The 13,958-nt window shown below is 39.5% G+C and overlaps 1 protein-coding gene across 6 annotated transcripts in view; it reads left to right on the top strand.

The window, feature by feature from the left end:
* Positions 1–13,356, top strand: part of LOC126187357 (transmembrane and coiled-coil domains protein 2) — a 204,529-nt gene extending 191,173 nt beyond the window's left edge. For 5 of the 6 annotated variants that reach the window (XM_049928390.1, XM_049928391.1, XM_049928389.1 and 2 more), the window contains 2 exons: positions 3,453–3,589; positions 12,617–13,356. In XM_049928390.1, coding sequence (XP_049784347.1) covers positions 3,453–3,579 — 127 coding nt within the window. In that variant the 3' untranslated portion in view covers positions 3,580–3,589; positions 12,617–13,356. Of the gene's footprint in view, positions 1–3,452; positions 3,590–12,598 lie in introns of all 6 variants that reach the window. The other variant, XM_049928388.1, reaches the window with a different exon arrangement.
* Positions 13,357–13,958: the final 602 nt, after the last annotated feature.

Genomic DNA, 13,958 nt, shown 5'->3' with positions numbered 1-13,958 from the left:
TCCTTTATAGTTATGAAATGGAAAGAAATTGTGCATGAATATTCTGCTTTAGTACAGTCTAATAGCAGTCAGGAATATCTTATTATCCCTCATAATTATCATATGATTACAGTGCTCAGATTTATGCAAAACATTACCAAATGGCTATGAGAAATGTCTTAATAGTGATGTAATACATAGTCACTCTAAATCAAAAATCAAAGCTTGAAATTGTGTGAGGTAAGTTGAAGAAGACAACATGCAGTTCTGCAGGTAGTGTAAAATAGATCTAATCAATTCATTTTTATAGCCCATGAGAACACTTAGTCTGCATTATAATTAGTCTGTCTTCTCTATCTATGCATCCACTTCAGACAAGTAATTGTAAATGTACATTGGTCTCCACACGTTAGAAAGTTCACTATATACTAGCATAGCGGTCAAAGTGCTGTCCCAAACTACCACGTACAAATTGGCGGCACTGCAACTCACACACAGTTGTCTCAGAGAGTAGGATCTCTCTCTCTCTCTCTCTCTCTCTCTCTCGTCACACACACACACACACACACACACACACACACACACACACACACAGAGAGTTCATGGAGTGACTAGCTGAATCCTCCAACCTGTATCCGGCAGAGTGGCTGTTTGAGCTGGGCATGGTTGGGCAAACAACTCACATGTGAGCAGTCTGGGAACTGGGCTCTAGACTAAGAAAAGTGCCTACAGGCAGGAATGGGAAAATGCGTTACTAACATGACAGAATGAGACACTGACGTGGTGCAGGAGGGTTGCCCAACAGGAAGCCTACTCACCTTTGCCCGCAAATATTAGCTTCTTCCTCTCTTCATATCTACTACAACTTACATCTATTCGAGAATGCTTACTGTAGTCAAGCATTCATCTCCGTATATACAATTTTTACCCACGCACTTACTTTTACCAAATTGACTTACTTGAGGCTTCCGGAAGTGTCCTATCAACTAATCCCTTCATGTAGTGAAGATGTGCCATAAATTTCTTTCCTATTTGATTCTGTACCTCTTCATTAGTTGTGTGGTGTAGTCTTAAACATTCTTCCTTACTGATACATTTCAAAATGCTTCTGTTCTCTTTTTGCTTGACCTGTTTATCAGCTCTGTTTCACTACCTTAAAAAGTGACTCAAAGACAAATGCCTTCAGAAAAGACTTCCAGGCACTTACATATCTCTTTTACATAAGCTCCTTTCTTGTTGTTGGCAATCTGCATTACATATACTCTTCACATTGTATCATCAATTATTTTGCTACCCAAATAGCAAAAATCATCACTGCTTTTCATATCTAAATGTTGCTTGATTCAATTCTACCATATTCATTACAAATGTTAAATTTTTACTGATGTTCATCTTATAACCTCTTTCAAACATGTGATCCATTCCATTCACCTGATGACCAGGTCTTTTAGGACTCGCAGACACCACAATTATCATCGCTGCAAATAATGTATTGCTGCTCAGCGTTATTACACACATTATTGAAGTACTGATGTTTTACCAAACTCCAACACTGTTTATTTTAGTTAAAAGTAAGTTGTTAGTTTTCTTTGTGATGTGTCCTGTGCTTAAGATTTGGCAAGTGTCAGCACATCCATAATACATCTTTTGAATTATTATTAACAATGGAAGAACTAAAGGTAACGTCTCTTTTATAGTTGTCCCAGGACTGCAGTATTTCCTGTTTTTGTTTGTAAACTCTGAGGAAGAACATTGTCCAAGAGCTTAGAGATGATTTCAGTTTTGTTTTCGTGCATATGTCACTCCTCAGTAATACAATGAATGGTAACATCACTTCTCTTATTGCTTTGTTTCCTCACGATTTTGCAGTATCTTTTGAGTTGTCATTACTTTGTGATTATACCTCAATTTAAAGAAACCAGTGTACAAGGTCTGTTCAAAAAATTCTGGTACTTTGTCCATAACATTTTTCTGTGCTAACCTTCTGCTTATTGTGCATGGTACCCTTTGAAATACTCTTCTCCCTAGTTGATACAGTGCTCCCATCGCTGTTTCGATGTCCGGAAGCAGTCTTCGTATGCCTCTTGCTGGATGATGCAAAGTGCCGTTTGTGAATTTTCTTTTATCTTTTCTGTTGTTGCAAGTCTTCATCCTTTCAATGTTGTTTTCAATTTCTGAAGTAAAAAAAGTCCGCTGCAGCCATGTCTGGAGGGTACGATGAATGAGGCAGCACAGTGATTTCAGTTTTTGTGCAATAGTCTTGCACCAACGGGGATGAATGTGCAGGTGTGTTATCGTGATGCAAGAGCCATGAATTGTCTTGCCTTATTTCAGGCCATTTCCTTCTCACTTTTTCTTGCAGGTGTTGCAATATATCCCAATAGTACCATTGATTAATAGTTTGTCCCTGTCGCACGAATTCATGATGAACTAATCCTGCAAAGTCAAAGAAAGGCTTTGACACTTGACCTGAGCTGACGAGCTGCTTTTGGTCTTAGAGAATGTTTCCCAACCCATTGTGAAGATCGAATCTTGGAACATCATAACTGTAGACCCACGACTCATCACCAGTTATGATTCTCTTAAGGACTCTCTCATTCTGATTTACACGACCCAAAAGTTCTTCGCAGATTGCGAGGCAAAGGTCTTTCTGGTCGTGACTCACGAGCCATGGGACGAACTTGGTAGCAACACTATGTATTCCTAGTTGCTGTGTCATGATTTCATGACATGATCCATCTGAGATGTCCAAATTCGTCTGCAATCTCTTGGACAGTCAGTCTTCAATTGGCATGCACAATTTTGTTGACTTTCCTGACATGGGCATCCTCTGTATATGTCGAAGGACGTCCTGAACAAGGGTCTTCTTTAACTTCAGTCCTACCATTTTTAAACTGTGTGAACTATTCATAACACTGAGTACGGCTTCAGCACTCATCACTGTATGCTTCCTGCATCATTTGGTGGTCTCTGTCAGGGTTTTCTTTCAGTTTCATTCAAAACTTAATGCAGACGTGTTACACTTCTAAATCTACCACCTTGAAATTTGCAAACTGTGTGACACAATGCTTAACTCAATACAGTACTGACCATTAACTGAAAGATATAAAACAATGAAACTTCTGGCAGTTACACATTAAACACAGGTGTGTGCTGGGATGCCAAACGCATTTTGCTCCAGCACACCATCGGTGTGAAATTATGTATGTTTCAGAAATTTTTGAAGAAACCACCTATTGGTATGACAAAAGGGTGCTTGTTATTTGAATGATGATTATCTGTGACAGGAACAATTCATGTATTGATTATATTGTGTTTAAAGCTATTTTCTGGTAGTTTTTTGAGAAAAGTCCTGTTGCTGATATATACAACATTGATGACAAAATCGATGTTCTTGTTACTTCCATAAAAGTATTTTTTGTGCTCCAGAACAAGACAAATGGGGTTGATATTTCTTTTCTCTGTTCTTTCAGTTTACGCATCCTGACAACAATTATTTTAGTTGGTGGAGTGGTGTTTGTACTGAAGCAGTGGCCAGAACTAAGGGATGTTGGTAGCCATCTGATACGTCACTGGAAAGAAGCTTTATCTGTGAAATAGGAGATTTAAAGTAAGTCAGTTTCAATTAATGGCAGTATACAATTACATTTATAGCACCAATGAATATGACAACCAATGAAATACACACTTAAGAGTGAAAACATTATTACCAACTGCTTAATAGCATGTTGATCATCTGCAAAATGCAGTATTCAGTCTGACATGGATTTAACAAATTGTTGGTAGGTTTCCAGAGGTATGTTGCACTGAATGTCTACACAGAGATCATGCAATTTCTGTAAATTACAGGCCAATGGTTTGTTGGTGCAGAGCTGGTGCCGAAAAGTAAATTTGTTCCATTGGGTTCAGATCAGATAAGTTATGCAGCCAAGACATCAGCATGTTCACTATCACGCTCCTCAAGCTGCTGGAGAATGCTTCCAGTGGCGTGGCGTGACGTGGACCATTATCCAGCTGGAAGGTGCTGTCATCATTGGTGGGAACATGAAGTATAAAGGGATTCAGGTGGTTCACAGTGTCCACAGCTGTCTTGGTGTGTTCAGTTACTACTTCAGGTCCCATGGAAGCTCAAGTATATATCCTTCATAGCATAATATTGTCTCCACCATCTTGGGTTCTTGGCACGGTGAATGTTTCGAGCAGCTGTTCACATGGATGACGATGCATCTGGTCATGACCATTGATTGGGTGTAACATGAAACTTGCTTGACCGAACCAGGCATCATGTTTCCTGTTGTACAAAGTGGGCAAGTTCCCAACCTTGTTCTACGATGATGGGTGAATGTTCAACACATTGTCAGTAACTCATGGTTTCACTATCCTTCAGCCACTTTCCATAGATGCTTATGAACAGTAGCTCATGAACAGATGACCAGCTTTTTTTGTTTCACAGATCTCATTCCCAAGACACTGGGCCATCACAGTGTGTCAGTGGATTTTCTGATTTGTGGTCCATATCGTTGCTAAAATGATTCCTCATTCATCTCTGCTCCTGATTCCTCATTCATCTCTGCTCCTGATTCCTCATTCGTCTCTGCTCCACTTACATACATTACTTACCACATCATGTGCCTGCAACGAAACCTGCCAGTCCAGTCGGCAGGTGCTTACGAAAGGGGAGTACATAAGGAAAGGTCTGAATTTATGAGTATTTAGTATGTTGTGTGAAGGTAATCAGTAGCATATAAAAAACTGAAAAGTTTTGACAATTTGTTCTCTATAATTTCCTTCTGTTGCATTTTTGTAGATCTTAAATTTTTTTAGTTTTCACTTGTTCATTGGACTGTTTCAACACATACCACAGTATATAGCTTGAAAGAAATGACAAAATTCTCAAATTATCAGGAAAACTTCAAAAAGGACAGGTTTTTAGCGTTACTGTTTTAATTTTACAATTTAAAAAAAATTGTAAATGCTTTTTAATAGACAAAACATTATCAACCCAAAGAAGCTGTTTGGGTTGGACCATTGAATGACCTGTTGGCCCAGTGTCCATAAGAGAACCTTATTGATTAGTGCTGTCCACCATCCTGCACCTTCCTCCACCTCAACCTGAGCTGCTGTTGAAAACAGATACCTGCACATCGTATTGTGGTCCTATTGCTACACCTTGGACTCAGTACTTCTGCATCTATACACCAGTAAAGAACTTCATTTTAAGTGGGCGGATTATTAGAAACTGCACATTGAGTGCGTCAAAGAAATGATTTACAACTACATTTGAACAGTGCCAAGAAAGCACATCTGTACTCCCAGAACATGATCAAATTAAAAGACAAAATGTATGCGTGGGAATTCCACAAATTCATGGCTGAAGCATACTTCACTATTTGTCATACTGAAAAATTGTGATGGGACATCTGTTTAGGCACGACTGTAAAGCAGGTCCTAATAACAGCGATGAAAAATTATGGAAGGCTGACTGATGGTCATGATGTACGTGGACCATGTGCAAAGGCACTTTAGATGCAATACCTTAGTAGTGGTTTAATATATTATTATTGGTTAGTTAATTAATTTTTATTCTTTATTTATTTATTTATTTATTACAAGGTGTACAACTTTGCTTCCGCCATTTTTTCCCCAACATTTGAGGCTTTAATGAAACAAATTGGTTACCCATGTGTCATTCAAAGTATTTTCCACTGCTTGCCACTACTTTCTCCCATCTTTTGGGCAGTTTATGAATCCCGCGTCGAAAAAATTGTTCATCTTTTGAAACGATCCACGAATCGATCCAATTTGTGACTTCTTCATGAGATCGGAGGTGTTGGTCAGCCAGGCCATGCGCCATTGATCTAAACAGGTGCTAGTCAGAGGGAGCAATGTCTGGAAAGTGCGGCGGGTGGGGTAGGACTTCCCATTTTAATGTTTCCAAGTACATTTTGACCTCTCTTGCAACTTGGGGTTGAGCGTTGTCATGCTGCAGAATCACTTTATCGTGCCTCTCGCTGTATTGTGACCATTTGTCTTTTAATACTCTGCTCAAATGCATTAATTGCGTTCGATAATGAGCACCTGTGATTGTTTCACTTGGTTGTAACAGCTCACCGTACATGACGCAGAGCTGGTCCCACCAAATGCAGAACATGATCTTGGAGCCATGAATATTCGGTTTGGCCACTGACGTGGAAGCATGGCTGGGATGTCCCCATGATTTTTTGTGATTATGATTTTTGTAATGAACCCATTTTTTGTCCCCAGTAACAATGTGATGAAGAAATCCCTTCTGTTTTTGCTTCTGAAGCAACTGTTCACAAACACACAAATGTCGTTCAACGTCTCTTGGTTTCAGCTCTCACGAGACCCAAGTTCCGTCTTTCTGAATCATGCCCATAGCCTTGAGATGTTTTGAAATGGTCACTAATCGTGCCAATTCTTCTTGAGTCTTCACTCAACAATGTCTCCAATTCTGCATCTTTGAAAACATTCTCTCTTCCATCACTATGCCGGTCTACGACTTTAAAATCACCGTTCTTGAAGCATTGAAACAACTCACGATACGTTCTTTCACTAATAGCATCCTTACCATATGTACTTGAGAGCATTCGATGGGACTCGGCTGCTGTTTTCTTCATATTGAAACAAAACAGTAACACCTCCCGCAAATGACGAGAGTTAGGCTCGTAAACTGACATTTTCAATCAAGAACAACTTCATGTTGCAGACACAAATCGACTAATGTTTGAATGAAGTTATGTTGACCGAGGTCCAAGCTAACTGCCTGACATCTGTGATCTGTTTCTTTTGACCACTACTTATCGTTGTCACCACCTATCGGCAAATGGCGGAAGCATATTCTTTATGCGTGCTTTTATTTTAATTATTGGTTTTAGTTGGTTTAGCTTAATTCCTCATTTCCTTTTATCTTTACTCTCCTGAAAACCTGGGAAATATAAATATTTCATTTCAAACACTTCAGGAGAACAAGAGATGTATTCTGCAGCGGTGATCTCGTAGAAATTCCTCGTCGTTATCTGCTGCGCCTGAAATCTCTAAAGCCTTTACTCACCAGGCAGATCATTCGGCACAACTGTGTGCTATGTTGTTTTATGAGTCTGGAAGATAGGTCCAAAGATTTAGTAAGTTAAAATTTATTAATTCGGAGGTAATTTCTCAACGAATTCTGACTGTGGAAAATGCAGGTTCACACTATCATTCCAAACTTCACCTCCGAGCGATCTACATCTTGTAATATCTGTACCATGATAATTAATTAATTTTGGTATGGAGATATACGTACCTTGAATACTTGATGTTATTTACTGGATTTTATTTTGTTCAAAAAACTATTTGAACATTCACTATATACCGTAATGGCGTGTCTCAATAATACACACCCTCCCCTCTTCTCACACGTCCGATCTCTCCATTTCCTTCTCAAAGAGTCCATAAAACAAATCTTTCGTTCCTTAAGACACAGAGATGCGTTCATAGCATGGAACATGTGATTCTTGCAGTCAATATACGCCGTTCACCACAATATCAATTCATCACGTCCAAATTAGAGTTTTGGACACATTGGTACACCATAGTGGGTATTCATTACCGAAGTACCAAAACAATCATGCCATGATTTACTGCACTTGTCCCCAAAATATGTTTTCTCTAGAACAAAAATTGGTCTCTCAATTATTTTTCTTTTATCCAGTGGCACCAACAAAGGGAACTTCATCTTAATACTAATGACTGAAATGCCAGCAGAGGCATTGTGGTTAAGCAGAAAATAAAACATCTGTGACGATAATGAACAACATTATATCAGAGTCTGTTGGTGTTGATAGTTTTATCTTCACTGCTGAAAATGCAGATATCATGGTATTTGTGACAGCGTTAGCCTCTTCTCAGAATATCTATTTCCAGAAGAGTGGGAGGGGTAACTTCCCCAGTGAGCTGCACTTTTCAACATACTTCATATCATGCACCAAATGCTTAAATAAGTTGTTACCTGAACGCTCCTTTTAGGTACAATGAATGTTGCCTAGTGAATATTCAGTCACTGTTAAGTATTATGAATCAGGGTCTGACTAGTCTGTACCCTGAACCTGTGTGCCTTCTTCTTCCAACTTAACTCAGAATTTGCCTCCTTACAGGCTGCAGATAAAGCTGTTCTCATTCACGCCACCACATTAATAAGAAGTGAGATTCAATTCACCTTCTTTTATCATCTTCAGAATTACAACTCTGTACATCATAAATGGGGACAACCACTAACTCGCATACTGCCTCTCTTTACTACATACATAACAGATCTGATATTCAACTTGTTAATTAACAATTACAAGACATTTATTATCTTTAGCATTCCATGTTCCTAGATTTCATGGAAAGCTTTCATCCACACCACTTGCTCCATGGTACTCCTATCTCCACCTCAGCTGACAGCTACCAACTTCTGTACAGTCACTGGAGTGTTAGCTTTGGGATCAGCCACCTACAATTTGGAACACCTTCCAACATTGGGTGCTCACCACTTATCGATTACTCTGTCATGAACATCTTTTCTCTGACATTTGTATTTAAGAATGTGATACCTCTCATTCAGTATGTATCCTTGCACTAAGAGAAAAGATGTCTTGACCGCACATTCATCTTTAATTATTATGCAAGCGTTACATAATTACACACAATAGCTTCACTGTCACTTCCACTTTTTCATTGCGGTAAGTGTTTCTTTGTGGTTGGTTTTATCATTAACACATATTTCATTACACATTATCACAACAATCTCTTTCTGTCGTGGAGAAGATAAATATTATCTATAATTCTAGAATCAACCCTCAGAGCACTCTGAGATTACATTGCATCCTCAGAAACAGGTAAATTACTTAACTTAAATAATTCCTTTTAATCGGTCTATAGTAAATGCTCTCTTATTCAGGGTCTCTATCCTTGTGCAAATAATAATACTCTAAAACATTTCTCAACACTGCCCTTCCAGGGGTCAAGTACTGTTTCCTCTAAATTCATAGCCTCACTAACTATTTTTTTTTTTTTACCTCTCTTGCCATAAAGTAGTTGGGGGTCCACCCTTCCTTGGGTCCACCCAAAACTCGTATAAGTTCCCTTCTCTGTGGTAACTTTTCCATAAACTCCCATCAAGTGAAAAACACAGCTTCTTCACTATTATTTTGAGTGCTCCAGTACTTCTCCCTGCTGATTTACTTTTTCCTCTCTGTACATCCCCCACCAGACTCTTATCAAGACAGTTGTCCTGCCTGATGGTTCTTCCTGACGCTACTCTCCTCCAAAACCATTTACTCTACATCTTAGCTTGTCACTCGTGTCTTTGGATTATTCTGAAAGCTGGCCCCTTTATTCCTTCCCTCGAAAAAAAAGAAAAAGAAAAAAAAAGACAAAACTAACTCCTTAAAAAAAAAAACTATTTTGTTCGTATGATATTTACCCACATCTGCCTGAGATCATGTGCATAGTTGTACACTCTGTGTGTGTGTGTGTGTGTGTGTGTGTGTGTGTAGGCGCGCGTGCATGTGTGTGTGTGCGGGCAGGTGGGCAGTGCCCCCGTGCGCACTGTTCCTTGTCCAGGTCACTGAGGTAAACTTTATAATCTCTCCGCAATGAATATTTCTGTTGACACGGCAACTAGGAAGGTTCTCAATGATGGAGACATAGGAATATGGCAAGAAGGAATTCAGACTTGGTTCTCAAGTTGAGAAGTAAGAAAGTGAAAAAAATAAAATCAGTGTGTTGGACCTGAAGAAGGAAGGAAGGTAAACAGTATCTCTTCCCCCCACCCCCAACCCCCACCGCACCTACCCCAGGACGCCCTCCTTGCCAGGTTCTTCATCAGGACACTGTAGGCCGCAAAGTGGTCGATGTGCCCTACAGAATCCCCGCCTTAGTGTGCTCAAAATTGAATTGGACTATGGAATCATAGTTTACTCCTCTGCTCAGCTGTCTATCCTTCGGCGTCTCGACTTTGTCCGCCACCGTGGATTACGTTTAGCGTCTGGAGCTTTTTACACCAGCCCTATGGAAAGCCTTTATGCTGAGATTGCTGAACCTCCGCTGTCCAATCAGCGAGCTGTCCTTCTGAGTCGTTACGCTAGCCATTTATCTTCCACGCCTGCTAATCCGGCCCACGACATTTTTTTGACGCCTCTTGGAAAAGAGAACCACTTGTATTAATGTCAAGAGCTCAGATGGAAACCCAGTTCTAAGCAAAGAAGGGAAAGCAGAAAGGTGGAAGGAGTTTATAGTGGGTCTATACAAGGGCGACGTACTTGAGGACAATATTATGGAAACGGAAGAGAATGTAGATGAAGACCAAATGGGAGATACAATACTGCGTGAAGAGTTTGACAGAGCGGGGTGGGGGGGGGGGGGTGTCTGTGGTGTTCCTCTGCATCCCAGGGCATGTTGGTATCCATGGAAACGAGGTGGCCGATATAGGGGCCAAGGCTGCAGTCTCTTCTTCAGCCTGCTGTTCGCATAGTTCCCTTCAGCTGATCTACAGTGTGTTTCATGTCGTCGTGTTACTCTTCTATGGCATGCACATTGGTCGACACTTCCCAATAATATATTGCGGGACGTGAAAGCCATTCCCTGTGCTTGGACCTCTTCCTCCCGAACTCGTCATCGTCGGGAGGAGGTAATTTTAACTAGACTCCGGATAGGGCACTGCCTTTTTAGCCATCGACATCTTTTAAGTGGCAATCCTCCCCCGCTTTGTCCCCACTGCTCTCAACTGTGGAGGTGAAACACCTTTTACTTGAGTGCCCCTATTTTACTCTGTTATGCGCCCGTCTACAGCTGTCGCCTGATATATCTTCCCTTTTAGCAGATGACATGCGATCAGCCGATCGCATTCTTGAGTTTATTAGTGTCAGTGAGATGATGTCAGTCATTTGAAGCTCTTTTTGGGGACAAACAACCCCCCCTTCTATAGTGGTTTTTTTAAGCTTTCCTTCTGTTTTTAGTTTCCATACTTTTTTTGAGTTTCGCTCCCATTGCTATTGGTTTCCAGTTTGGTTTTTGTACCATTTCCTAAGTCACAGACCGGATGCTAATGACCGTAGCAGTTTTGCACCCTAAAACCATAACAAACAAAAAAAAGTCATTATTATGATATCTATGATATTATTTAGGACTTACATAAGCAGATTGAAGTGATGAATGAAAATTTGTACCAATGCTTGAATTCAAACCCAGGTCCCCTGCTCACTAGGCGGATGCGCGAACCAGTAAGCCACCCTACCACAGTGACTATGCACAACTGCGCAGACTACCCTAGCACATCTCCCTCCTCAGTACACCGTGCCAAGGTGGTATGGTGCTTAGCACATCTTCCTAGTGAGCAGGAGACCCGGGTTTGAATCTTGGCATTGGACAGGTATTCATTTGTTGCTCCAGTCTGCATATATACATCATAGGTGTTTGAGGTCTTAAAAGGTTTCTGGGGCCATATGCATCATATATGACCTGGAGGTTTACTATAGTTGCAAACGATTCTGATATTGCTAGTCGCCAGCCACATAATGAGTCATAAGTTTTAGATTGCATGTTAGTCCTATATGATGTAAATATAAATGAGAAGACAGCAGAGAACAGGCTGAATTGAAATTCATAATTTGAAGCATTGAGATCAGCTTTAATCTGGTAAGTAGAAACTTAGATTGTCCTGTCAGAACATGTACCCTGGGATCAATAACACTGTGTGTAACTGCTCACAGCCTACAAAGTATTGATAAAATTGCCTTTATCATCAGGTCTACTCTTCAGGGAGCTTGAGTAGATGTCAGTTTCCACTCAACAAATCAAGCCATCTGTTGAGAAAGTAAATTAAAGATAATACCACACTGGAAAAGCATGAGTGGGTGAGAATCCGTTACATGAACAACGAAAGGCAATCACTTTATAGTGGAGGTACTGAATGTTTTACTGTACAGGCACATAATTAAGAACTGAGCTGTCATAGTTTGGCACGTGAGCTTTCACTCCGCTTCATTAAACTATTAGAAAGTGATATGGGAAAAGGAATAGAGAGGTAAGAATTCTAAATGAAATAATATTACACTGCAATCTTGTGGTGATTGGTACAGGAGAAATTAAATGCACTGCTACAATTTTGGAGGCCACCAGCCGAAACAAAGTGGCATGTTTTCCAACACCACAGAACGACGTCACATTTCAAGGAGAATTTAATTGAAAGCAGCTAGAGCTGCTGAAGTCTACACTTGCAAACAACAACTCCAGCCTTTAGATATTTAGTCATTCTGTTAAGAGTTATAATATTATAAAAATGAAGACAAGTCATAACATGTCTGGAAAACTCATCATCTTTCTCCATAACACCAAAGCTTGGATAGTACGTAGTTCATTATTTCTCTGATACTGACTGTTTTTGACTGCAACTGTGACATTCTTTTATTTGAATGACCTCTCTGTCTTAAAGTTACTTGTTTCACTTTAGGTAACTTGTTTACTGCATAAGTGTACCATTTTATTGACTAGAAAGAATGAAAAATCATTCAGCTTTACCAGTAAAAACTATTGGTTTTTATCATTGACTTATACAGTTTTTTTCTATTTTTAACAGTGTTTTCCTCCCTTCCAGACTAGCAGCACCTCACTTGCTGCTTTTCGCCCTCACTGGTGCTACGATGGAGGATTGTCGATGTTTGCATCTGGACAGTCAGAGGAATAGTACTGCATTGCATCACACTATGCTTGCTTAGTTTGAAGAGTCTGGCTGTTTGTGTGACTGAGTGTACATACTATATTTTTGTGTGTCATTATGTAAAGATATGCACATTTTTAAGAATTTTTAATTATTCTTTAGTGTGTGTGTGTGTGTGTGTGTGTGTGTGTGTGTGTGTGTGTGTGTGTGTGTGTGTGTGTGAACCATTGAAATTGATCTCCTATAATTTTCTATAGTATTTGCAGTGGAAGCTGAATTGTTTTCATGTGGTCACTTGGCAGTCTGCAAAAGTGAACATTCAGATAAATGAAGAGTATTAAAAGCAGTCTTTCAGTTTAAAGCAATGTGATAAATAATACAATGGCTTTCTCTGTATAAGTGAATCTCGTTAAATAAGTTTAACATTTTATGCAGTAAAAATTACACAAAGTACATTCTGTTGCTATTGCTACACCTTCAGTGAATGAAGTTTTAAAAGCTTAGAAGGTATTTAAGTAGTGAAACCAGATTGATTGTAAAACGTGTTCAATTATTTAAATATTTATCTGTGTATTTTTTATTTAGTAATTATACTCTACTTAGAAAATATATGATTCATGATTTTGTGTGTGTGTGTGTGTGTGTGTGTGTGTGTGTGTGTGTGTGTGTGTGTGTGTGTGTGGTGTGTGTGTGTGTGTGCGCGAGAGAGAGAGAGAGAGAGAGAGAGAGATAGAGAGAGAGAGTTGTGTGTGTTTGGTGTGTTAGAATATTTTAGAACTTTATTACACATACTATTTAAATGTCTGTCTTAAATTTGGTGGAACCCTACTGCCCCACCCCTCCAGCTCGCTTGGGCCTCTGTAGGCATTTGGAATTGCTTCAGTAGCATCACTGGCTGTGAATTTTCTGTGACTTGTATTTTGGTGGCCCTTGCACGTAACTAGTTTGGAAGACATATGATATATCTTTATCATGGCATAAAGTGTTAAGTGTTTAATATATTATACTCCCTGTTTGCTTTGTTGTGTAAAGGCATAGTTTATCAAACATGTGCTATTCTCAGATTTTCAGACTTCATCCAACACTGTATTTTTGTTAAGATATTGGTACTTGTAACATCAACTGGTTGACTTCAATTTTTGTGTTTCCTTTGTAATGGTGTTGAGAGATTCTGTTACTTCTGAGTTATGGATAAAAGAATGAATCATTGCCAGTAAGTGCTTGAAAATTCTGGAATTTATACACTATAATTCAAACATAAATATATTTTCATTGAAGT

The sequence above is a fragment of the Schistocerca cancellata genome, chromosome 5, assembly GCF_023864275.1.
Source record: "Schistocerca cancellata isolate TAMUIC-IGC-003103 chromosome 5, iqSchCanc2.1, whole genome shotgun sequence".
In the NCBI taxonomy this organism is placed as follows: domain Eukaryota; kingdom Metazoa; phylum Arthropoda; class Insecta; order Orthoptera; family Acrididae; genus Schistocerca; species Schistocerca cancellata.
Note: the sequence above shows the minus strand (reverse complement) of the source record. Positions and strands in the feature narration are given on the sequence as shown.